This window comes from Vidua macroura, chromosome 4 (assembly GCF_024509145.1).
Source record: "Vidua macroura isolate BioBank_ID:100142 chromosome 4, ASM2450914v1, whole genome shotgun sequence".
Lineage (NCBI taxonomy): Eukaryota > Metazoa > Chordata > Aves > Passeriformes > Viduidae > Vidua > Vidua macroura.
The window spans coordinates 64,309,826-64,337,556 of NC_071574.1; the positions used below are offsets into that span (position 1 = coordinate 64,309,826).

Genomic DNA, 27,731 nt, shown 5'->3' on the forward strand with positions numbered 1-27,731 from the left:
CATCCAGCACAAAATAGTCTGTGCTTTTTAGGTCTCTTTTGCTTTAGTCTAAGCACATATCTGAAGTTTTGCCCTAATCTGAGTCCTCAGACTTGAAGAAGAAAGGCTCAACATAAATGAGAGGTTCCCAGATTTATCTTGTTACGAAACAGGACTTTGTAATTGACAGTAATAGAAGCAAGTATTTGCTTTGTGAGATTTTCATTCTGCACATTCCAAAAATGCATTCATAAACAGAGGCTTCATTGCAATTGGTCAAATGCTTCATTCTTGCAGAGGATATAGATGATCTAGATTGTTTTTCTTCTCTCCCTCCCTTTATACCCTTTATTTTAAAGCTATTATGTAGTAACAAGGCTACGCAAAATATCCAGTTTTTCAAGAGGAAACCATGAAAATCATGATTCAAAATCCCTGAGTCCCTGAAAACCAGGAATTGTGAACAGACTTCAACAACAAACACTCTCCTGCCTGCTGTGTGTAGCTGGTGGCATGTCATCACAACCCTCTGACTGCTTCACATAGTTTGTGTGTAGAGGGAGGCAGCAGATTACAGTCACATAATATAGTTTATTACAATAAACTTGAACCATCAGAAACCTCACAAAGGAGCAGAGGGCTCAATGAGAGATCCTGAATTAAGATTTTGAAATCAGCGTCACAAAGAAAAGTTTAAAGTGCTTTTAGAAAATAGAAGAGAAAAAGTATGTCTAAAGTTCTGCAAAGCTCACATAGTTCAGGAAAAAGGAGCCAATCCCTAATGAAACTGACAGTTATAGCACCTTTCTTGTAAGGATTAAAGACAGTGATTTATTCTATTATTCTAAATCACAGTAAAGTTTAAAGCTTGAATGCTTAGGCTGCCACAAGACAAACAAAGTTCCCAGGAAAGGTCAATAAATACAGGCACATGGAGCAACCTTTAAAGGTCATCTGCCTTGATGGGTTGTTTCACCCAGCAGTTGATCAGGTTTAAAGCAAAAGATACAAAATTCTTAAACTCTATGATCCTTCCTAACAACTCCACATGAAAAAAACTCCTGCCCATAGCATGTTTCATTGGTGCAGGGCTCCAATTTCAGCCACAAACTCCTCATTACTCAGCTTCATCTGTTGCAAGCCAACTGCCACCCTACAGAAAGATTGCTGAAGTCAGTTGAGAAACATCTCCACTTGCTCAGCCAAGCCCAAACATCAGCTATTTTATGAGGCATGAAGCTGGCAATTTGAGTGGCACTGGCAAGCCGTGGGCTGTGCCATATTAAAATATACCCCTTAAAATATACCCCTGTGGGATACTCAAGCTCAGCTCATCTAGAAGTTAGAGGTCTTGTTTAAAAAGCAAGAGGTGAGAAACAACCAAATACAAAAGTATTGTTTAATTCTAGTCCAGATTCGTGTTGCTATCTTCTCTCTCTCACATTTTTTACAGAAGCCTCTGCAGTTGTGATTCTTTATATGCTTTTGTCGAGAGGCATCTCCTGCTCCTTGCTCTGGGCTTCCCAGCTGCCTGCAGCCAGGAGCCTCTTGTCACACAACCATTAACATCAGAACGTGATCATGACCTCCAAAAATGACACAACTTGCCTATAGCATACTCTGAAGCTGTCCACTCATGGGAGAGAAAGAGAAGCTGGGCTCAGTTCTCTACCACAAAAGCCAGTAGCTGGATCTGCAGAAGCAATTCAGTTGGTTGAGTCTCAGCTGCAACACTGAAGGGTCAAATTTCAAGTTCTGCTACTGATAATATATGAGCCCACGGGGGAACTGACACAGCAACAAGACACATGATTTGCTCTTGTCTTTTGCTTTTCAAAAGCAGACCTAGAATTACTACAATGGACAGTCACACTAGGAGTGTGCTGAACAACTGCACTGTAATGCAATTACATGGTCACATACCAGTTTTTCCATGGATCATCTGTTTCCTTCACTGCACGAGAGAGACACATGTGTGGCTACAATCAAGATGGCATGAGCAACAGTAAATCTGTCAATTCCTCATCACTGAGGAGCTTAACTTTTCAACCTAAACAACATCCTTTTAACATCATACACATATCTCCTTATGCACAGAAGTATTCACACAGAATTCTAGAGGAAGCAGCTATGCAATACCATCCAAGGCATATAAAATCCTGGTGCAAACACATCAGTGATGTTTGTGTCTGTCTCCAGGCATTGCTACAAGCCAAGCATGCATACTTGCTAGACAAAAATGTAAGTCAGGAGAATGTACAGCTGGCCCAAAGCAGTAACATCACCCCAGGTCGATAGGAAAGTCTGAAGGCACAAAATACCAAACCCTCCTGAACTGTCCCAACAGCAATATCAGCTAGACAGCTTGTGATTACAGAGAGATGCCCAAAACTGCAAGTTATAGTATATAAATAAAATAAAGACACTCTGCCACCTCCATCAAACTGGGGATTTGGGTTTGTCTTACCATTTCTTACTAATTTCATAAGGTTTGAGTTTCTTATTGTCTCTCAAAGATTGATATGATGGCTCCAGATCAAACAAAATTATTTAATACTTCTATGAATTGGGGGGTCTCTCCTCTTTAACCACAGGTAAAATTTAGAAGCACTGGTTTCTATACAGGTAGAAGCACTTGATTATTTCATAGAGATTTTGTAGGGATAAATATTGTGACAATCTGCAGGGAGAGAGGCTGCAGTAGCAAACCCTCTAGGGAGAGCTGTATAAGAAACTCAAATGGAAAGATGGACACTAATGATTATGAATATTACTGAAGGGATGAGCTCATCTAAGATTCTGAAGAGACCTCACAGGACAAAAACACTGAAATGCAGTCAGAAAACACTTCACTCCTGGTTCATGATACAGGAGGACTTTCCACAGCAGGAGCCAGGACTAGGATGAAGAATTCCACCAGCCAGAGGAAATGGCTACACCAGACATAGCAAAATGTTGGAGGAGTTAGAAGACAGGAACTAAAAACAATTTTTCATGAAAAATAAAAACACCATATATAAATGCCAAAGGATATATTCCTCAAACTTAACAGTGGGGTCACAGCATCTCCTGATTTCAGAGCACAGAACCCTAAACAAATACACCCCTGAATTGATGCTAGGTACATAATTCAATGCATTAACATCAGCCTTCACTGCCTCATCTTTAACCAGGTATCTCACAGTAATCATTCTACCATTCAGGGCATTAACAACTCCTTACACAATTGCCATTAAAATAAACCACGCTCATCTCAGAAGTGATAAATGCTTTCTCTGCAACTGTGAGACCTAAGAACAAAGGCAAATACCTCAATATAATCTGAAGTTCAGTATGTCATATATTCTTAGGGCCAAAATAAAGACAACCAATTCTTCCAGGTAATTAAAATCATCTGCATTGCTGCCCCCCAACTCCTCAGCTGAGCTGTCCTGATTTACAGTAGCAGATTAAGTTCTGCAGTTTTATGAAAAGGAATTTAAGCATTAAGACCCACAGCAGATTTTCCAATTCAAAACAGTGTTGTCAGCTTTTCAGAGATGTTTTCATAGAAACATTACATTCCCTTTTCCCCTTCCCAGAGCATTGCTCAGCTCAGCTCTCCTAAGGCACAGACAGAAACTCGTGCTGCAATGCTAATGCACAGGAGATCAAACACATTTTTCTAGACTGTTCAATGTCCAGCAGGGCACCCACAGCATTGCTTTAGCCAGTCCCATTTCCACGAGTGCCTTTCCTCAGCTTGTAGCTGAATCACAGCAAACACTGTAGCTTTAGCCTTGCAAATAAAGAGGCTGCATTTCTGTTTTAGAAGCTGCAAGGCCTTTATGAAGAGATGCTTGTGAACAATAAAAATCAACATTAATAGGTTATACATTTGTATTCTTATAGAAAGACAGTAAAATGACAGGCATTTGTGCCTGCAGCTGTATTTTACCATGAAAGAATATTTTAAATTTAATTCAGTGGTAACTGGAAGGAAAAAAACTTTCCTATTTATGTTAAAAAATACTTTTTTTTTTTTTTTAGAGAGACTGGCACTTCTAAAGTCTTGTCAAGTGCAATGGAAACAAAGTAATGTACACAAAGTCAGAGGCTTCAATTTCATCTATTCTGGTTTATGTTTCATATATCCCTAATTCCAACAGGGGGTAGCATTACACTTCTGCAAGAACATTAGTTATTTAGAATACACTCAGTTTCCCCACATTTGATAGTCTGAGCTTCCTTGTACAACAGATCTGTTAATTTCCACACGTTCTGCACCCAAGGAAACCACATAAGGCAGAGACTCCAGCAAAATTCTCCTAAGCTGAAAGTGAGGCTCAGATGGGCCCAAGCAGGTATGAAAACCAGCAGATTTGACTGCTGTGCAAATAATCAGTGTGTGGCTCTCAGCTCATTCTTCTTGCTCAGCACACAACACAAACAGGAGAGGCAAGGTGCTCACAGATGGGATGCAACCCCTCACATGATCCACTCCCTTTGCATTTTAAAGTTCACAAGATTGACTGTGCCCCCACTGAGCATCTCAGTACTGCAGAAACATCTGGCCAGTGGGAAGTACTGCTGTACATTTTCTCAGAACAGCACAGCCCAATAGAAACCACAGAGTTCTGAGTCAGAGCATTAACCCATTTCAAGGTAGTCAAAGCCAGTACAAAAGTACTATGGAGCAGGAAGCTTGGAGAGGCTGAAAATAAACAAGAAGGACCATCCTTAACATATGGACCTATGGACACACATGCTCACAAAGGGGTTCAGATGGCCTTGCTCTTGTGGTTAGCAAAGCAGCAATTTAGAGAAAATTTACACACAAAAGTGCAAGAAGTATAACTTTACCCAAGTTTTCTGCTTGCAACAAGATTTAAAATCCAAGTCAGCTATTAATTAAGGGATCCCTTTTTGCAAATAAAGAGTTCAACTATAACTCTACAGCTGCAGTGACAGTAAATAGAGAAGGACTCAAATGAAAACATTTCAGAAGTTGGCAAAGTGAAATCTCAGGTCTTAGAGACAAATTAAACCTGCCCCTGTGGGCACTTACAGATGGAGAAAGTTTATGTTAAGCTTTAATTACCATTTTGAAACATTCACCTGGGGAAAGCCCTAAGAAAAGTCTTTTTCTTCCTCTATTTCCCCAAAGACTGTTGTTCCACAGTGTGAGCTTATCTTCTGCTGGCACTAAAAATACACTTGTGCCTGTCTTGTAGCTGATGGAGCTATGCCAATTTACATTAGACTAGTTACTTGATTCCTTCCTTCCAGCCCATTCCACATAAAGACACAGAGAAAAGAATCCTTGTTTTAACCTGTGCATCCTGTTCCACAGAGAACTAGAGTGGGCTTAATTATGGGCCTATGAAGAACAAAACTGAAAGCCTTGCAATATGATCTTCACATTCATTTTCCTCCTTTTTCAACCTCACACTTAGAGCTATAGTTAGTCAACTTCTTCCAGAAAAAAAATTATTAACAAGATAATCAGTGATCATCAGTAGAAAGAAATGGATGGAAGTAGAAGGACAAATAAGGGAGGAAAAGCTCAAAATAGTAAAATTAAGACAAGTGTTTTTCTTTATCCCCAGCCCATCACTGAAATTATGGTTTGTCAAAAGTAATGAAACTATAATTAAGCTGCACAGCTTCAAAAGATACAGATACTTAACTATCCATGGGGGCTGCTCCCAGGCTTCTTCTATATCAGAAAGCAGTGCAATAAATTATTAGGCACAATTATATCTGTAATTTTTTTCCAAAGCCTCCTATAGTAGTTATCTCTGTAGCATGTGTGTTCTGCTTGACTTTGTGTCTCCAGGAATGAGATGAATCAGCAAACTTCATCTGGAAATGTCTTCCTTGTGCTACAGAGGATTCAAGTATACAGTTACTAGCCCTGATATAGCCCACTTAGCACTTCTCTGTCCTTCTAATAAACCAGATCTGGAAAAGGTTTATATTTCCTTAATATTTTCCAGGCTCAGATTTCTAGTACATCCAAAATTGCTTCCCATCAGCATTGAATTAGCAGAGGATTCCACAGAATCCAGACTACTGCAGAGGATGTGGCTAGGGGAGAGGGAACACAGCCAGAGTTCATGTCCCACTGATTCCCAGCTGTTGAAACAGTCATTTTAGTTGATTGACAGCTGGCTGCTGCATTTTATCCTGCAAATAACCCTTTATCCTCATGTGACAAGACTTAGGAGCACAAAGTCAACTTTAAAGCCCCTTTTCCATCTACACTTTGGACTCGAGTGGGATTGAACTTCTGCAGAGAAAGTCCCAAGGTCTGCTTTCTTTCATCTACTCTGTTTTTGGAAGAAAAGCTGTGGAAGGACATAAAAGATAACTCCAAGGAGGACATACAAGCAGAGCTTGCATGCAGTAAAGGCATTTTACTGCAGCCTAGAAACCTTCTATATGACTGGTATTCACTCACGCATCCTGGCTTTCATTTATCAAACTAATCACACTTATTTTGACCTTAACATCCTCATCCCACCCAAGGAAGTTCAGTCTAACTTTGACACACATACAGAAATTTTGTACTGTTATATTGATGCATCAAATTTCCCTGGAGCTGAACCAGAGGGGACAGAAAAAAAAAAAAACAGTAGCTCCACATAACTTTTTTCCCTGTGTTTCTGTCCTACACTCACAGGTTGAATTACTGGCTGAAGTAAGATAGTTTTTCAAGGCACAAAATGTTGTTACACTAGCAGGGATGGCCAGAATGCAAGGAAGAACTTCCCTCTGTAGTGCCATTTAGGAATGGAACAGAAAAGTTTGTATGCAGCTGGTAAAAAGAGCTTTTTTCACACTTTAAAAAATATTTACTCAGTTGGTCAGGTGAAGTAACTGAGGTTTCACTGTGTCACCTTGTTTCTTACCCAGAGCGCCTACATTTTCAAAGCTAAGTTTAGCCAGAACTATGAGAACCAAATTGGGTTAATTGGCTACCAAAAACACTGCTCCAGAAGTTCCCTGCAGTCATCTCCTCTCATACCTCCTACTGGGGAAGAGCTCAGTTTTACCTAATCCCTGTTTGGGCAAAATGGCTTTTGATCTTAATAGAGAAACTGGGGGAAGAAAGTCACTGCATCCATAAAATTTGAAAAATTAGATTTTATGCAATATGCCTCTCCATGAGGATTTTAGAAAAGAATATATTAAGAAAATATAATATTGGTATAGCTTTTTCCTCCCTCTGTTGTTACAACTTGGCTTGAAGTTCAGGCATATCTTCAAGCATGTTCTTGATACTTTGCTCCTTTCAGAATGTTGAAAAATCGTTCAGCCCTCAGGCCAATCCCATTCTTAGAAAGAATTGATTTTCAACTGCCATGTCCTCAGTCTCAGATTTTCTGAATCAACTGAGTGTAAGGGTCCCACATTCACAACTTTTTTTCCTGTAACTGCAGTTCTTGAAAGGCACCATTCTTCAAGCTCAATTTCACATACAAAAAAATTCTCTTGAAATAACTTATTCAGGGCCACTGCTTTGTGGTCTTTCATTAAATAGAAAACAGCTTTCAACTATTTGTTGAAGTCATAAAAATTATTGATAGACTTTTGCCACTATTTTAAACAAAAAATTGTGGAGCAGCTGCTTCATCCTGGCAGGTTGATTTTTTTCCTTTAGCAACACCCATTAATGACTTCCTTTTCTGTCCACAGTTCTCTTAAAAGGCAAACAAACTTTTTGTCTCTCTCACTGCCATGTGGACAATTGGCATTTAATATAATCTTTAGCACTTGGACAGAATTATCAAGATCCAAAGTCCTGTAGAAATACCATCTCATCAGACAACAGCCCTGGGAAGCAAATACAGATATCACAGATAGAGCAAGGTAAGCTGGTCACAAGAAAGCCCTAACACAAAATCCCTGCATCAGTCCAAATCTCAAGCTTCTTATCTCTCTTTATAAAATGAGACAGTGCCCAAAACACCACTCTGCCACAAACTCCTGCCAGCAGTCTGTCTGCTACAGACAAGCAGCTTTATAGCATGGTGGGCAGGTTTGTTGTCAAAGGCATTCAACACTAAGCCAGGCAGAGCAAGAACACCAGATTGCAGTATGGGTTCTTTCTGTGTTCCCTGAGCTCCAGAGCAGTCAATTCCACTCTTCTACTATGGGACAGGATTTGAAATCTGCCTGTTTTAAATATCAAAGGTCCATCTTATTTAACTCACATGCAGCCCAAATGAAGTGAGGATTTCAGGTACACTGATATCAATGGCCTTCTTCTAGGAGTGTCAGAGGAAAAGAGTTGAAGTCTGCACAAGACTTCTGCTCAACTCAGAGGGACATTTTGGTCAGAATTGTACAATTGCATCAGAGGTAAATTTGACAGTCTTATCTTCCTTATGGGCTTTTAAAGAATTCCCTTCTCCTTTGTCCTCTAGACAAGTTCAGCAGAAGCATTCAGAATTCTGCATAATACATCAATGCATAATATCTCAAGGAACTTTAAAAACAGTCCATCCTGAAAACTAGTAGGCATTTTTCTATCAGAATGGCTTAGGCACATTTACTACCTTCTTTGCCTATGGGAAGCACTCATTCAGTTCTGAACATATGAATATATTTCAGTGATTCATTCCTCAAATTGGTTTCAGTATAATGAAACCATGGAGTAGGTTCAACGGAGCAGGTAATAAACCATCCTCTATTCAGTACATTTGTTGCCACATATTTTCATGCTAACAAATCCTAAAACTGCATTACCCATATGAAGATGTTGTTACTGTATTATTACATTTCACAAACATAATAGCTGGAAAAATTATTTGCTCTTTATGACTAAAGTAATGTAACTTGGAATAGGGTCAAATATGACAAACAGTAAGGATTTGCCTACACCACAACACAACCAATACCTTCAGATATAATCTGATAACAAGTAATTACAACTCACTGTAATTCTGCTGACATGATATTGGCCAGACTGAAAGTATTTCCATGGATATCTTGAAGTATATTGGGAATCTTGAACTACCAAAACTAATTCCACTCCTACGTCTTGTCCTGAGTTCTGGACAAGCTTGTTTGATGTTGTTGGAACACATTTCACCCTTCTAATTTGCATACTTCCAGTTTTAAGTGGCTCTGTCAAAAAAGATTGGTTGGAAAGGTCACACCCCTACTGAGCATCTATTTTCAGTCCTCTCATCTACTCACAGGGAGCTGCTGCCAGCCCTCCAGACATCCCATCTAAGTGATTGCTATCCTACTGACACTCGCCAGTTCCTTCTGAGCCATGCAATTACTTTGATATCACTGACTGTTAATCAAAACAAAATATTTCCTGCATAGTCTTTTTAATGTACAACCTTAAAAATAGAATGTTGGCAGACATTACAAACATTTTTCAGAAATGCAAGTCAAGGAATTGAGGTTTTTTGAAAGTAACTGTGTTTATGATCTTCCAGGAGATAAACCATATGGGAATCAAACTTGGGAATCTTAATCCAGGGCTGCTACTGGAGTTATTCACTTCCCCTGAGTTTAGCTCCAGTAATCTATGCTTTCCTTACATCTGTGCTTTTCCTCTCTTTCCTCTACGGTGAATTTTACTTTCTACCTTTTAGAAAATGAAGATAGAAAGTGCCTACTAACACTTTGTAGGATTCTGTTGAATTTTTCCAGAAATAAACAGATTTCTATTTCAGGGAGGGGGAAAGATAGAAAGATTTTTTAAAAAGCCTTCCATTTTCTCATTTTGGCCACATTCCAAGCAATCTGAAGAGTCTCCTTTACAGCTGGGTCAAAACCAGAAACCCCTCAAACCCTACATTCCAAAGGGAATTTTTTTCCAACTTTTCTTGTCATATGACTCCTCCTTCAAAGCATTTCTTTCTCTCTGTTCAGAAAAGCTACTGCTCAGTAGAGGAAGAAGTAGCCATTGGTATTAGTAATAATAAAAGCTATTATCCTGCTTGATTTTATTTAGGGGAGGAAGCCAATTTTCCCGTTTGTTCATTGTGATGGGGATAGAAGGTCAATAATGTGGTTTATCAAGATCTCCAAGGCTCTCTGACAGAAAAGCAATCCAGCTACACTTGTGTTTGGTACAGAAGAATGAATTCTGCTGAGTTACATTGTCTGCATTCCCTCATTTAAGGAAAGATGCTCCGTTCTCTTGACATTGTTATCATTTCATTCACCAGTGCTTCTGTGGCAGGCACTCCTTTTCCCATTACAGACCACAGGCTCTCTGTTCCCCTTAGTGACAGATCCCAAGATGTGCCAACTCTTATTATTCCAAATTTTGATTAAAACCCTTATTCTTTGCAGAAAAGTTGTGAGGATTCTTTCATGATAGATGGAGAGTACCTTGAGTACAGTTTTTTAGCTAAAAGATATGGTAACCTCCTACAGGGCTGAAAGCAAGTCAGATCTGCTCTGCCCTGGTAGGGTTGGCATGTCTCATGCGTTCCTGTGACATCTCAAATCCAAATTCTTACCCTTTGACCTCCTCCATGCACACCTTTGGAAGAGCTGGGTCACTTATGTGAGCTCTTACCAGCAGCAGCAATGGAAAAGGAAGCTGGGTCTCAATTACTTGGGAGTGAAGCCTGAAAACTGCCAAGAAGCATTACAATACTGTACAAGTTAACTGGGGAACTGGGAAGAAAAAAAACTCTTCCTTTCCTGCAAGCTGACATTAAGGAATATCTCTACACAGTGCATAAGCACACCTGGATGGGAGATGAGATCAAGAGGATGGAGATCATCTCTACAATAGACTTGGCCAAAACTACTAAAAGGAAAACAAAACAAATGCAGCTTTAAGCCTGACACTACATCCACCTGTTTTATGCCCCCTTTTTCTGTCAGCTTCAACTGGAGAACACACTTTTGCTCATCCCTGATCTGCACAGCACTGGGTGCTTTTGTCCAGCTCCAGAAATGACTGCATTTCATTGTCAAGAGCAGCAAATAATCATGGGTTTCTTCTATTTCAGAAAGATGCTATGGGAAAATTGGTGGGCTATAAGATGCTTTTGAATCTCTGAAAAGTCTGAAAAATAACACTACTTTATTGTAAAAATTTCAGAGCCTTTTACAATAACAGTAATGTAAGTAAAATGCCAGATGGCCAAATCATTGTCCAGTGCAGGCACCTCATTTAGTGGTGACACGTGCTGGGAGATGCACATCACTGCTGGTTCATGTATCACAGTCAGGACTCATAGAAAAACAACAGAAATTAAATCTTGAAAGAAAAGAGCACAAAAGCAAGTTTTCTAATTAATGCAAAATGTCAGCACGTCCCAGATACAAAAACCTCACAAACACATCAATAATGACAACAGACTTCCAGGTTCCTCTGAGGTGCAAACTGTTCCTGTTAAAGTTCTGACAGCATGTTGCCCAACTGCCCAGAGCTCTAGGATTAGAGCAGAAATACAAGCAGCAACAATGTTGCTGAAGATGAAAGAAGATGAAAATGCATCCTCAGCTGAGAATTTAGACAGCTTGTAGCATTTTTAAAGGTGGGAGGAAGCATAAAATGTTACAGCACCACACATCAATACCGAAAAAAAAGAGATGTAAAAGATGTGCAATTACAAATAATCATGTTCCTACACTGTTAGAGAAAGCATGGAAATAAACACAGTACAAGGCAAACACATAAGGTTTTCAGTCTCCTGGGGAGAGAAAAAAAATAGCTAAATTAAGGTTGTAGATAACAGTACATTGTGATTTCTTTAGTATCTGTTTTAGTACTACATCACAAAAGTACTTGATTAAAAGCCAAAAAAAATTAAAACATTCTCAGTTACACAGATATGGCCACGTAGTCATGCAGCTGCCATTTCTCAGATTTCACTAAGAAAGTTAACACCTTACAGGCCTTCCCTTTCACCACTTTCAAAAGCAGCATCAACAAGGACAGGAGAAACACCAGCTAACTCTAGGGTTAATGGGTTTGTACAGGATTTGGAAGATTTAGGCTATATTTCCAACCCAGTGACAGGATGCTTATGACCCTGGTGAAATTAGTACCAGGCAAGTCAGTGTAGGATGCTTTAGAGTTCAAGCCCCTTCTCTGTCTGAAGTCACATAATCTGTGCTTCTCCCTAGGTTTAATCTCTCTCCCTGGTCTACAATGCACAAGGAACACACAGATATTCACAGTTTCTCTAGAACACAGAGACTCTGCACTCACCCAAGCTGATTAACCAGCTCTGAAAGGGGGATGTGGGGCTGCATGATCAAGCACAGCAGCAAAGAGCCTGCTCAAGGCATGCACGTGCCTTCCCATGGAGTTGTAATGCAAAATAAAGCAGTTCCTACAGGACAGACTAAAAGAGTTAAATATCCTACCACCTAGCCACACCAACTCCTCACTTAAACTGAGATCCACGTGCTCCCGAGGCAGGTGCCAGTCCTCCCTGGATTGTGTAGGGAAGGGTTCTCAGCCCCTCAGTGCTGTGGATCCCACTGCCTGGCAAAACCCCTTTTATCCATCAAGACCACCACATTTCTGTATTTCCACTTACAACAGATATGCTGGGAGATTCAAAGTTTGAGGCACAGAGTCACTGTAGTAGCAGGAATTATACAAGTACCTCACAGAGAATTTGGGTAGATTAGCTCCTAATTTCAGACCATATTGTCCCCAAGGAGGCCTTGGTAATTTAAAATCATTAACTTAAGTCAGTGGCTGAATACCAAGAGAGATTGATGACAACAGCCACACACAAACTGACAACTTCTTTTTCCCTCTATCACAGCAAGTTAACTACCAAAGCAGTACTCATGACTATATTTCTACATAAATAACAACTCCCACTGACATAAATATGAGTTTAGCATGAGCTATACATACATAAATGTAATTTCTACTAATAAGCACATTCGGAGCTGTCAACAGTTGTTTGAGTATAACACTAAGTAGCATGAAGAGACAGCCATAAACACTCCATATTAATTCAACTTGCAAGAAGGAGGTCAGGGGACAAAGAGCAAAGTAAAACAAAACCCAGAACTTGTCAGATGGAAAAGGACAAAACCAGTTGGAAAATAATTTTATTTTTCAGACTTCTAAGAAAATTTACAAACAATGGTGGTGTAAAAAAAAAAACCCTATAAAAAAGTTGACATTTTTCAAACTATAGCATCAAAGGAAGTTACAGAGCAACAAGCATACAATGAAATTCTATTCATCAAATTAGTATTAGTTAAGTAGTTAAAAACATAATAAGTAAAGTCTAATAATAAATCTCTACAGCTTACTCAGAAATTGTAACAACCAATTCTGAGTTTAATTACACTTACAATACACAATTAATTCACCTCTGCAATCATCTACAGCACTGAAATCAACTAGGTCAAATTACATAGCAAAAGCACACCTTGGAAATCTGTAAAGGACATCTTGAGCACAGCACAATTACGTACAACAGAAAGCAAATCACCCTGCATGCTTGCTTCTTAGTCCCCAGTGTCTAATATGAAATACAATATACAAGTAATAGAAGCAATATTTAGTAACTCTTTTCATGCTGGTTCTATTTTTCATGCAAAGTGACAGAAAGGCTTCCTTGCCCTGCTTTCTGTTTGAGCTTTGGCACTTTCCCAGGGTCTGTTCTCCCTGTTTTCATCAGCATCCTTGTCATTAGAGGAGCAGGTGGTCCCTTCAGGACCCCCACCATGCCCTCCACATATGCACATCTTCACCCTGCAACCTCTCTCCAACTCTTCACATGCTGAACTCCAACATGCACTTGCAACATGTCCAAACCTAACCTCCACTTGCCTTTTGTACCAAAGGGCACAAAACAAACAAATGCTTATAGCCTTAATTACTGCTGCAGACTTTCCTCTTACTTGGGTCACTTTAAATAGTAGGCATTTAAAAGCCATTAACACAATTTAATTAACAGCTTAACTCAAATTGCAAAGGAACTCCAAACACCAGCACATTAAAGCTTTTTGAACACGAATCTGAATAAACATGAAAACCTCGTGTTTTCATCAATCCATAAATCAACTCTTCCTGGCTCAAATTTAAATATATTCTGTTCAAAGTACAAGGAGTAATAATTATTTTTTAGTTACGGTCTATGGATTTGTGCTTTCATTGAACTCATCAGAAGAAATGCCAAAGACGGTGTCCATTAAATACTGCTAAAATAACTCATTCATGACAGTTCAAGAGAGTACATCAAAGGGTTATTTTTTCTTTCAAAAGTAAAAACAAACCCATGAATCATTTCATTTAATGAGACTTTTTTCCCGACTGCTTATAAATGGGTTCTTAAAAAAAAAAAAAAAAAAGTGCATATCTCATGCATATCTCTAACAAAAGTTAGGAAGAAGGTTGCACCAGTGTTTATCACTAAATTTAAGTATAGACAATATCTGAAATTCTTGCCAACTTATTAGGGCAGCTAGAAATACTGTTAAACCTGACAGCACTTTGTAATAAAAGATGTGGGTATTTATGTCATTGGGGCCAACAGGCCCCAAATAGTGTAGTGACACAATTTAGCTTTTAATGATTTTGAATGGAATAGTCACTTTCTGCTTCCCATCTTCCACAGATACCCAGGGTAAGATCTGATAAATTCACATCTAAACCAACAATTTGGATCACCCAGAAACATTTATACCACATTAGTTAATTTCACCTGAATTACTTATTTCCTCCCTGCCTATAACAAAGCCACTTTTAAGTTTTCTAATCCCAAAGCAGAGCCCTTCCAGAAATCATTCCAGTCTTGGTCATTTTTCCCAAATTCTCCCAAATTCTCCCAGCAGGGAGCAGCTACAGGAAGCCAACAGCAGATGTTGGCTGTGCACCCCGCTGCCTACAGCCACGTTCCAGAATTGGGCTAGAGGCCTTGTGAGGGCTTGTGGTGCAGGTGGCTGGCAAGGATGGCCCTGGAAGATCACTGATCCTACTGACCACAGCCTTAGAAAACTTTCCCACAAATGCCTCCCTACCTGCCAAGTGCTGCAGGCACACAGCACAGTAACATCCAAGGTGATAGGGCTGTGCAAGTGGCCCAGGCAGACAGAGCTTTCTAGTTTGCAAACATGTGAAGGCACTCAGTGATGCAAATGCATGAAACACCTCATGAGAAGAAAACAATCCCTCAAATTTGTAACATTTTAATTTTTCTTTCATCATCCAATAGGCATTCAAGCCCTTTTCATAGCAGTGGTTTATGTAATCTCATGTTTAATTAAATGCACACACTTCAATGGCAGTGTTTAATTCGTCATGCAGAAGTCTCTCTTGCTGAATCCTTGCTTCACACATTCCCTAAATTAAGCGCTCCCTCTAACCTTCCTAGCCTTTCAACAGCTCACTAATACAAGCAGCTTTACCCTCTTCAAGTTTAGCAAACACATTCACAAAAAAAAATCTTCTCCAGCATGGATAAAATCAGATACATTTTCATACAATGTATAATTAATGTGTAAAGCTTACTGCTATAAAAAGACAAGAACATAGCAGGTCCAAAAAGAATTTATAAGAATATCAAAGTCTTAGATACTGGCAAATGTGTTTGGAAAGGCAAGTGAACCTCCACAGTTTATGTATTAGATCTTTACACGACTAGTGATCAAAAATAAATTTTCCTGCAAATAAACTGTCCTATTTGTAGACTGCTAGTGAAATTTTGTGTACCTGCTCTAAAGTACCTGTCATTGGCCAGTCACAGAACCAGACTGACATGATGGCTTGACTATCTTGTGTTTCTCCAGTGAGAAATGGGTCAAACCTGGCTTCTTGTGCAAGGCATGTTCAAACTACAGTGACCAAGAAAACAAAAATATCAATAAACCAAAAGTATGCACTCAGATCTCCTTAAGAGCAGCACATACTATTTGACCTCTCTTCTTTCTTTGCAAATACCCATAGCAAGACAGGTCAGTGTTTTTCATGCTTGCTTGCCATTATATGACAAATACAGTGGCTGCAAAACTTTTCTCGTTCACTTACATGTACCCAAAGCCAAAATTGGCTGATTTAGAAGTAATGGTTGTGGTCTATATTGCTCAGTGTTTCCTTGACTAGGCACAGATTTTGAGGAAACCATGTGCTAAGCCTCTCCATTTCAGCAGAAACAACAGAAAAAGCTATTACCTGTTCAGAGTATAAAGGAAACAATATTACTTATGACCTACAACTTACATAACTTTAAATTAATCATGCTCTATTAACTAAGGCTCATTAGCATCCGCTCAGTGTTAGGTATTTACCTTTAGTCCACCACAGATTGGACAAGATGAAAAAAGAGCTCTTGTCATCCCAAGGTGGGGGCTACATGTGTCACAGGGGTCAGCTGAGGCCCCACCAGGTGGTGACAGCTCACTACTTTTGGAGTCTGACACCTGTCCTTGTGGTTTTGTGTCTGACCACCTTGAAACAAAATCCACATATGTCTCATCACTTGAGTCCTTGCTGCTTTCTGTGAGTAAGGATGAAGGCCTCCCTCTGTGCTGGCTGTGCTCAGGTCCCCTTCTTGCTTCCAAGTGTGGTAGTAGCAGTCTTGGGTCACTGGCACCTTGAGCTGGCAGGGCCTGGTCCTTGGGTAGTGTGGAATCTGCACTCTTCAGCTGCACTTCTTTAGAAGCTGCCTGTAACACACTCCTGGGTATATCATAAACGTGTCTGAGAGAGCTGGGAACCTGATACTCTGATCCCACACCTCTCTGGGACTCACTGTGAGGACAAGTACATAGACTCTGATCTGAAGGAAAGTTCAATGGCAAGCTTAGCAATGATCCAAACTCATCACCATGGCAAATGTCTAAGCTCCCAGCATAGGAAGAGAAGCTCCCAGAGTAGGAAGAGTGACTACCAGTAGCTATGCCACTGTCAGAAGAGCTCTGACGACCGATTTCCTGCAGCTGTCTGGATCGGAGGGGCTTCGGAGGGGGTTTAGTGGTGCCACGTGCCCCCTCTGGAAGGGACTTCTCTTCTCCCAGGTGAATGCCCTTTGCAGCTGCCAGCCCATGGCTCTCCTGAGAGGTGCTGGCTGAAGATTGCTCAGGCCACACTGTCAGCCTGCTCCCAACACTGACATCCGAGTGGCTGGTATCCGAAGACGAGCTTGAAATACTCCTGTCATCTCCTAGAAAAGAAGGAAACACATCAACCTACGTTTAAAACACAATCACCAGATTCAAGCATGGCAAGTATGTACAAACAGGAAGGGTCCTGAGATTCCATCTGCTTTTTGTAAGTGGAACTGCCATCAGAAAGCCAGAATTCCTGCAATAACTCACAGTCCCACGGGAAAAATAAAATGCAATGGTATGTTACCTTGCCATAACCCTACCATACTGTGGAACATAATGCATTCAAGGCTAAATTTTTAAAGCTTATGCACCAAGCTCTCCCCTTTTCAAAGATATTTTACTTTCATACAGTTAAATTGGGTTGCTGTAACAAAATACAGTCATACATCACTGTACAAATAAAAATAATACTGTTATAAAAATGTTTACGCATCTATATACAAAAACATCTTCTCTCTATATTGCAAGATAGTATTCCTCAATGATAGTTGCAAGAAAGGCATTTTAACAGGTAATTAAACAGGACTGCCACCAAAGACAGAATATGAGTGAAAAAAATTAAACATTGGCATGAAAGAGCACAAGGACAAAACACAAACATCACAAACAAACAAATACAAAACCATTTTCTTGTAGCACAAAGGCAGAAACTGTACATGAAGTTTTGTCATGATTTCAGACCAGAGGGACTAAATAAATAAAAAAAAAAAAAACAGGCATGCTTATCTATCAAGTTTCATTTGTTTTTTACCCATTCACTTAAATCTAGTAGTTATATGCTAATTAAGAAAAACCTCAGGAAGTCTCACTGGAATTCAGTCACATTACCCAGCAGTGTCTAGGCCAAGGCAGCCATGGACATGTATATAAGCACATAATTAAGCTCCTGAGGATCTTCACAGGGACATTTTTTAGGCTTGTAGGCTTTAGAGTCAAGAGCAAAGCAGATGTTTGGATGATCTAACTTTGGCTATTAAACAGTTCAAATGGCAGTTCAGGGCACAGGCCCTTTTACAAATCCAGTGCTAGACACCAAATCTACTTTGATACACTAACAACTCCAGAAAAGGCATGTACAGATAGCAGAGGAAAGCACAGGAGTCCTACGTGTTACTGCAAAAATCTGCTGCAAGCCTGATGTGTGAACCATACAAGTGAGTCCATCTCACAGGCTGCATTAGGGTACTTAAGCAGATATCAGATTTGATGCAGACAGTTCTTTTTAAGTTTTACATACAAAAATTCAGTAGGACTCAGCGTCCTAAATGGTCTTCCTGGGCTAATGGTGTTTGATTCAAAACTCAGTCTGCTGAGTTGAAAACCTCCAATCTCCATCAAAGGACTTCAGACAATGCTGCTAGAGAATTGCCTCACAAGAAACATAACAAACCAAATGTCTTGACCATTTCCCTAATATTTTTCTTGTAAGCTCCCAAGCTTTTAAAGCCTGGGCAGGAAGGAACATAACATAGTATATTTTTATTTAATTAAAGATATTTCTTACCTCCACTACCTTGACGACTTGTATGAGACAACAAGCTCAAGCGCTTTTCTAACTGTAAAGCTTCATGAGCCAATCTTTCTTCTGAATAGGCTGGGTTTGTACTTGGATCTTTAAAAAGAAACGAAAAATAAATAAATAAAGGAGGTCATGGGGAAAATAAATAAAAAATAAGGAAAAAGAAAAATACATTCTTATGCTTGAAATGCTGATTGGAAAAATGTATGGGACAATCTGACTTCAAGCACATCCTGGACATGTGCTACACAGTAACTTAAAATTAAAGGTGGCAAAGATTTTCAGAGATTATACCCAATGTCTGTAACAGTTACCATGAGGGACAGAACACTGAAGAGTATAGCACCAAAGTCAATAGCTACAGAAATGATTAGCATCCAGCAGGTCTAGAGGACTTGAAATCTAATTTGGCCCATGTAAAATCTGTCCTGAATTCACTGGGAATTTTAACATTCAGAAAGACCAAATTTTTTTATCCTAGAAATTTACAAATCTACATCATAAAGTCAGAATCAGAGTGATTAAACTGACATTTTCCAATCCAATCTATTTACAAAGACTTTGCTTTCAAGTTGGATGTTCAGACTGTCATTAAGTTCAGATTTCAGAGATAAAATAAGCAACCTGGTGGCTCTCCTTCTTCATGTTTAGTACAAGACAAGTTAGGATGATATAACTTCTAAAATGTACTATTATGCATTTTTCCCATACATTTTAGTGAGCTTGCCATTCCAGCTGAGATTATTTCAGTGAAGGTGGCTCATTATATTCCAAAAAACAGCAAGAAGACCAAAAGTAAAACAGAATGTAGAAGTCTCATCAGTAAAACAGGCCAGTTTCCTCTAAATCATTTTATTTCCAGCAGGCATAACAATAAAACCAGATGTTGGAAGTAATCATAACCATTATCCCAAGAGAAACTTTACAGATTCCTTCAAATAGCACTGCTGAGTGTGTCATGTTCAGCAGTTGCAGAGGATATGGTCTGCTAACTTGCTCATCATCAGAAACTTCAGTAATTCTTATTAACACACAGGAAAAGTAATTAATGGCAGCAAAAACAGATTAGCTTCCTCACAACTGCTGCTCTTGTATATATGATCAACTGGGCAGCAGAAGCACACCACAAAAACACTGAATCATTTAATAAGAGAGGAAAAGAGGATGAAAAAGTCTATACATTGTTGTGATTGAGTTAGTAAGACAAAAACCAGTTGGAAAAATGAAAGAAGTTTCATTTCCACGCCAGGTCTTTCAGTTTTAAAAGACTTGGTTTTGATATTGTCAACACAGCAGTCAAAGCAAGCTCATAATCAGGGGAAGGAGCACTGCTAGGTCACCTGAAGCTCCATGGGAGCTTACATTATCAACTGCCCCAAGAAACAAACTGCCACATCTCTCCTCCCTAATCATATTCCCATTCTGACCTGTCCTAGGTAGGAACAGAAATGAGAATGTTGAACTTTCTAACTTTTCTTACCCATGTCAAGGAGGTTTCCATCTTTGGCAGTCTGCAATCTGGGTAAGATGAGCAGAAAAACCAAGATATACACAATCCATCTATAACAACACACATTGGAACCCAAGGGTGTTCTAACAGGGACATGGAAACAATGCCCATGACAAACAGGGTCTGTGACCTCTGTGTGTCCCAGCTCAGAGAGAAAATAGGACTGTTAGATGTGGATTGCTTTGTTAGGCGTCCATTCCTATTTACACTGCAAGACAGCTCACATTAAGCATTGACTAGTTCAAATCTGTGCAACTGCTTACTCAAATGAAACTTCCAGGGCTTCCATATGGACCTCTGCCAAAGGAAAACACAACACTTGGCCATCAGCACCTATGGTGCAACCCAGACAGGTCCACGCAAAGATCTGCCCAGCAGCGCACAGCGTTACAACCTGCTGCCTGTTTTTTAATGTCCTCTGCTCCAGTTACTCTGCTGTATCTAGTTAAATGCCTTATGTCCAAAAAAGGTCCAAGAAAGATGTTCTATGAGCACTTTGAGTATAAAGTTGTCATAACAGATCAGCAAATTGATCAAACAAAGATGCAAACAGACGTTAACCCTTCCCACACCAAAGAACTGTCAGTAGGAAAGGTCCTTTCACTTTCCTCACAATATGACTACTTGACAAATACAGATTTTCAAAACATAACTAGGGCACCTACACAACAACTAGTTTTTTAAGTAAATGATGTCCCTCTTACAGACCGCAAAAGATATAATTTTTTAAAAAATGGTCAAACAACTGATCTTGTAAAATTGGCTTATAATAAAATATAAGATGAGGTAGGAGGGAAGTTGAAGTCAGAAAGTTTGCATTTCACATGTTCAATTGCTTCCAGAAGCCAAATTCCCTATCAGCTGCACAGCTACAGAACACACCAGATTTCACTCAACAATATGAAACCTCTAGGCCTACTGCCTGTCCAAAAGAACTGGTAATTTTTTTTTAAACTTCCCCTTAAAGATTGCTTATGGATAAAACGTGTGTATAAAATTGAGTTCATAGTTATGTGCTGCTCTCATTGTCCTGTTTTGTGGAAGACTGACAGGAAGAACCTTCTAGGAAATACCTTCAAAACCTGACAAACACACAGAGTCCAAGTTTTAGGTAATTACCTATCAGTCTTACCCAAGTCTTTGTCTCACCTTTAATCTTCCCTGCTAATAAGCCAGACTTCTATGGAAAACACACACAATATTATTCCCCAGAAGTAACACATTCTTGTACCAGTATTTTTGATTACAGATGACCAAGCTCTAATCAGGACATTTTCCTACAGGATCTGACTATGGACTGAAGTCGCTGGCAGACACTTTTTAGGGACCAGTCCTCACTGGAGTGCATAACCTATGACCTCCCATGAGTACTGTTGTGATAATCCTTTTTTTAATACGCTTTTCACACCATAATGCTACAAAGTTGGAATTGTGGGCATCATCCTCCACCTTTGCATGCCCAATACACAATCTCTAAACAACTGGGTGACAATTTACCACATTAGTAACTCAGGGAGACAGAAGCAGCATGACCGGTACTGAGACAGCTGTCCAAGGAAGTTCCGACAGCTTCTGCCCACACAACATCCGAGAGCAGCTCCAAGAACAATCAGGACCTTCATTTCCCAAACTGTTAACAAATGTATCCTCTCCTGTGATTCACTCAGGTCCTTCAATTAGTAATTTTTTTTATCATTTTCCAATCAAACATGGATCCCTTGCTACAAGGAAAATCATCTTTTATGTGAGGCAGTCATCAAAATCTTCTTAAACACTGCTTTGGGGCAAAGGGGAAAGATTACATCAAATTTAGCTGGACTAAAAATGCCTCTGCTGGAGATTTTATTTTTACATTACGTTGGTGGGTATTCATTAAAGCCACATCAGCTGCTCATCGTGGGAGATTTAGAATATTTTGGTAACATACGAATAAAGTGTCACAGTAATTCAAAGCTCCAGGGTTGTTCAATAAGCACCTGTCAGGAAAAAATGTATTGTATCCAGTTCAGTCAGCAGCTACCTAATTGATTATATGCACCTTTAAAATGCAACATTGGTTAATTACTTTGTTAAACAAAATTAAGTTAGGCTGAAAATCTCTCTTTTCTTTCTTCCTGTGTAACTGCAGGCACATTTGTAAATCAGGCCTGGACCCTCACCTTCTTGCTAACATCTCCACACCTTGTAAGATGTCTGGAGGAATGAAAAGATGTCCTAAAAGTCTGAGGAGGATCCACTTGGTACAAATACTGCAGAAGGCAGCCACAGAGCTGTCTTGCAATGGCCAAAGGTGTATCAAGCTTCAACAAAAAGAAAGAGCATCAGATGGATCCTCAGCAAGTAGCTACTGTACATTCTCCAGTCAGTCACAAAGCAGCCTGAAAAAGCTTCCAGAATTAAAAGAGAGCATCCAGACTTATCAACATTACACCTGGGGTCTTTCCAGACTGCAGGACTAGACTATCACATAATCAGATATAGAGAGTACTGGTCTGCCCACTGATCAAAGCCCATCCCTGATGGGCTCTTGGGCCTTTGCTGTGCTCAGGTTTGGCATTCAACGTGAATCTTGCTAGTGAAAAAGGGGAGTTCAACACACACCTGATAAGCAAACATCTCTCAAATAATAAGCATGCAATTCAGTATGGATTACAAACCATGCAATCAGAGATTCATTACTAAGTCTAGACTTCTGTGAAGACAGAATGTAAATTCTCTGGACTGTTTTCTAAATATCTCTTCAAGGAAAAAAAAAAAAAAAAAAGAGATCATGCTAGTAGCCAGTTCCAATAGTTCTCTTCCAACTAATAGCTGGGGAAAACAAGCCATCCATAGCCATCACTCATTTGAGTCCTTCATTTAAAATATTACATTTCCTAAAAATATCTACAGCTACCTATACCTACATGATCTTCACATTCTTGTCTTCTATGTCTTTGGGGGTTTTATGAGACCTGATCACGCAGCTTTTAACAAATCAAAACCTCCAATCTGCTAATGGAGATATCAATAGGACTATTGCAGAAAAATTTTGAAAACTTAATGGACTCCCAAAATAAGTACAAGTAATAAACCATAAAACATCTAATTTTCTTTTCTTTTTCCAGTTTATTTTGGATGTACACATAATAGAATTATTTTTTTATTGTGAGAATAGTAATTTAATTCATTTCCAAACCATCACAGAATAATTCAGGTTGGAGGGGATCTCAGGAGTTCTCTAGTCTGACTGGCTGCTCAAAGCTGGTCTGCTGAGAGATTAGACCAGATTGTGATACCTTGTACAGGCAAGTCAATTTTGTGAATTCTACTGCACTGGATTTTCATTGCATATTTTATAGATGACATCATAAAATATGTACAGCAGTCATAGATCTATGATATATATAATAAGACCATCATGTTTTTAAGGAAATAAGGTATAGTTTTTAAAACTACAATCCTGAAAAGAAGATGTGAATAGTCCTTGAGCAAACACCCCTTGCACACCCAGTTTACAAATTCCATTTGGATACCAGCTATTTTACATTTGTTTAAGAATCACTATGGCAAGTAAGAAAACTGGTCATTTTTCAGTCTTCTTCAAACCACTCTTTACCATATCCTATTAATTTCATGCTAACACATAAATATTTCAGCACCTTTTTAAGCATATTGTTGAGGCCTTCTTACATTAAGCAACTGGCTTCATTTACTCATCTCTTCTACAAAGACAAGGACAGATGACATTGATTGCATAACCTCTATAGATTATATTGGTGCTGTGGGCATTGGTGGCCAAATCTGTCACTGTGACTGTTTTTACCATATTACATTGTTTCTTTGTACATCTGCCCTTTGTGTGTTTTCCTTGCTTGAAAATACCACAGTGCTTCAAGCATATCTCATGTTTAAGTTGGAAAGGCACAGGCAAAGGAAAGATGCCAAATTCAAGTAGCAAGCTGTGAAGAAAAGGTTTCTATAAAAGCTTTTAAATTGCACAAAAGCAGAATATTGCATACATAAAGTACAGTTGAGGCTGTATAGCATTCTGCACTGCAATAAATATGAATTACATAGACAAGAGGTTTCGTGCTAGAATCCCCAATTTTGAAGTTTTGATCTAGTTACCTGAAGTGTACAGATAATTAATCTGTTTACAAGCTGATGCTTTCAAAGGTTGAGGGAATTTCAATACCTGACACATGGTGTGCATCTGGTAGACTCGACCTTTTCAAGCAATAGAGTACATTCTGTGTAACAACATACTTGATAAGGAAAATTAGTTTATGGATGAATCACCAGAACTGTACATGTGCGTGTGCCTTGAACAGATCTGTACAAGCTTCTGTGCAGGATAATAAATAAAGAACATTTTTTTTTTTTTTTCCCAAGAAACATGGACATAGGGAGGGACAATAAACTGGAAGAGATAAGGGTAAAATACACAGGAATGAAAGTTAGAGGGCTCAAGGTAGCTTGGATAAATAAAGGCAAAGAAGTCTGCAAGTACATAAGCACAACTCTTGACAAAACACTTCTGTCCAGGGAAATGAGATTAAATCAAGTGAATGAGATTTTAATGGCAAGTACATCAAGCACAGAAGAGACATGGAAAGACCTCGGGAGAAAGATCTCTTACAAAAATCACCAAATACTCCCCAGGACATTCCACATCCACTTCATGCACCTCAGTGAGGTCAGAGCTCCTGAAGGAGGGAAGATATTGTGATATGTGGCCCAACAACCCACAAACACCGGAAGAGATAACTAACATGTGAAAGCAGATTTACTCCTACATGCTTCTGAAAAATGAATCTTCAAAGATTGTACTAAAATTAAAATTTTAAAAAATAATTAAAAAAAAAAGCAGAATAGTTGTTTGTAGGCTTAATTTTTCTGGACAGAAATTTTTGTTTGACAAGACTTAGGGGTTGTATATATATATATTTATATACACACATGGTTTTAGATATGCAGAAAAATGTGTTCAATAGCAAAGCTTTAAGCATAAACACTGATTTTTGTGTTTCTGTTGTTGGTTTTTTTTCTGTTGGCTTCTTTTTTCTAACACTCCAGTTAATTGAATGTAAACATGTATCATCACACGAGAATGACTTTTTTGTCTACTATTCTGCTTGATCATTTAACTTACTTCTGCCTTACAATCATGAGAAAGACAACATGAACTAAGCCTTGTGTTTACTGAATTTACTAATTTTTAACTAATAACTATTTTTTCAGAATTTATTTTTGCAAGCTTCACATTATCTAATGATCTAGTAAGCTAAAGATCTAATCTTTTCCATCACATTTCCTTCCTGCAATTATCTTAAACTTGTAACACCAACAAAACCCTGTTGAACAGTTATTAACTGCCTAACACTTACACAAACTCTAAGTATTCCATAAATCCCAGCCCAACCTTCACCATTCTTGCAACCTATTCCTACTGTATGCCACCACCAAATCACAGACAATTTTCTGCAATCTTATTTCTACACTTTTGTCCAAGTCATTCTGACTCAATACTGTACTTCATCTGCTGAAATCAAAAGGAAATAGGCTTTATTATGATGCCATCCGAATTCCTCTTTGAATATGGCAGTACGTGCAGCACTTACCACAAAATAGGAAAAGGAATTTAATCCTCAGACATCAGGGAAAAAGTTCAAGTTGAAAAACTTAAATGTGATGTGGAGGCTTGACAAGGTTTTCTAAGGCTGACAAGACTTAGAACTTAGTTCTGGATAAACTCAAAATGCTCCAGAAGTTAGTTTTCCATTAAACTATCAAAATAGCAGTGCAAACATGGATCCAAGTTAAATGTGTAAGTTTAATTTTAAAGTTTAGGGTTCCTTTTAATTTAAATTTCCATCTTTTAGTACTGTTAAATAAGGGAGGGCTGGAGTTAGCAATATAACCGGAAACATGAATGAAGCAGAGCAGCAGGGGGAAACTGGGTACATCCAGCTTGTAAATCTGTACGGTGACATTTCAGAATGAAAACCACTTTGCACTCTGCACACCCTTGGTGTCTGCGAGCTGCTCTCACACCAGCAGCAGTGGGTGTGAGACATGACAAGCTCCTACTTCACTGGGTTACTCTGTACTTCCTGTATTAACCTGGGAGCACTGGACGCACACCAAAGGGGCCTTTGGTCGGGGAGATGCCGCGGACGATGCAGTCGAACAGAAAGCTGATCTGCTCCCCTTCAGCACAAGAGAGGAAAAAAACACCAGCCCCTGCAAGAAAGCACAACATAAATATGTATGGTTTTCACCTGGAAACACTAGAAATATATTTAGCTGAAGCTATTTATAATGTAGCAATCAAAAGAGTTTTAAGTGCAACCATGAAAAGAAGTCAACAAGATATTCTCCTGGGAAAAGAAATGGAAAATTCAGGTCAGCACACACACGCTATACCACAAACATACACATAAATTCAAGAGCTGTCTAATAACTTATGCTAATTTTATGACATTCAGGCAGTTCAAGCAGTGTCCTAGAATCATAGAATGGCTTGGGTTGGAAGGGACCTTAAGGATCATCTAGTTCCAATCCCTCCTGAATGTCAAAACAGACATCTTACTCTCAACAGCTGTCCAGGTCTTTTATTCTTATTTGCCCCTAAAATTTTGTAGGTCAAACCTAACTATGCAGGAAGTATCAGGGATACTTAAAGTGTCTTCAAAAGAATGAATCAAGTTAATTCTACTTTTAACCTGTTTTAAGCAAGAGGATCTTTTTACATATTAACAAATTAGAATTTGGTTATATTGCTGGATTATAGTATAAATTTTCCTAGACTAAGTCCTATGCGTCTATTATTAACAGAACGTAACACAACTCCACAGGTTGTCAGCAGATCTTTACCCTTTGCTCTATTCTGATATTTGCTTTCCATTCATTAAGAATAGCCCCAAGCAAAATTAGAATGAGATTCACTAAATAAACAAACAAGTTATGAGCTCCATGACACATGGCTGCATGAACAACACAAAAGACTAGAAGGGCTCCACAGAACATTTTATAAATTGTCAGTCGAAATATAAAACTCATCAAAGGAAAAGAAAAAATTCTATCTTAAAACATCAGACAAAAGACCACCCCAGTAGCCAACAATTCAGGGAAATAAAACGTCAATACCAAACAAAAAGGGAAATTATATAAGTATATAGACCTTAAAGAAGTGCTTCTACTTCAACAGAGCCAAGCATACTAGAAAAATCCAATATCAAATCTTAAACCTGCAGTACGGTTTTGCACATTACTCTCCTTGTGATTCAGGCCCTAATCTGGACATGTTTGACTTCTGCATGTCTCTAGCCAATTCTGAGTTGCATCAGTATTTTTTCCAATTTTAGTCAAAAAAGCAGAGCTGATCTTGACCAGAATGACTTCGTCCCCATCACTTTCCAAACATATACCCTGTTATATCCAAGAGGATACTCACATTTCACTTAAGAAATTGACAGCTTGACAAAAGGCTGTGGGATTCAAACAAAAAGGATAATGGAGAGTGGACCACAAACCACAATACCTAATTGAGTTAATTAGGTATAACCAGCAAGCTGTAAAACTAACCTCTCTAGGAAAAACATATTCTGGTCCACACTCTTTTTTCTCAATTTATGTCACATCTAAGTCTCTGCCAGTTCTGCTTAAATCTATTCAAGACAACCTTGT

The 27,731-nt window shown here is 38.9% G+C and overlaps 1 protein-coding gene across 2 annotated transcripts in view; it reads right to left on the reverse strand.

Moving 5' to 3' along the window:
• Window positions 1-27,731, reverse strand: part of DOK7 (docking protein 7) — a 57,062-nt gene that overhangs the window by 17,896 nt on the left and 11,435 nt on the right. For both annotated transcript variants that reach the window (XM_053975651.1, XM_053975650.1), the window contains 3 exons: window positions 26,166-26,285; window positions 18,536-18,643; window positions 16,210-17,084 (listed from right to left, as the gene is read on the reverse strand). In XM_053975651.1, coding sequence (XP_053831626.1) covers window positions 16,210-17,084; window positions 18,536-18,643; window positions 26,166-26,285 — 1,103 coding nt within the window. The remainder of the gene's footprint in view (window positions 1-16,209; window positions 17,085-18,535; window positions 18,644-26,165; window positions 26,286-27,731) is intronic.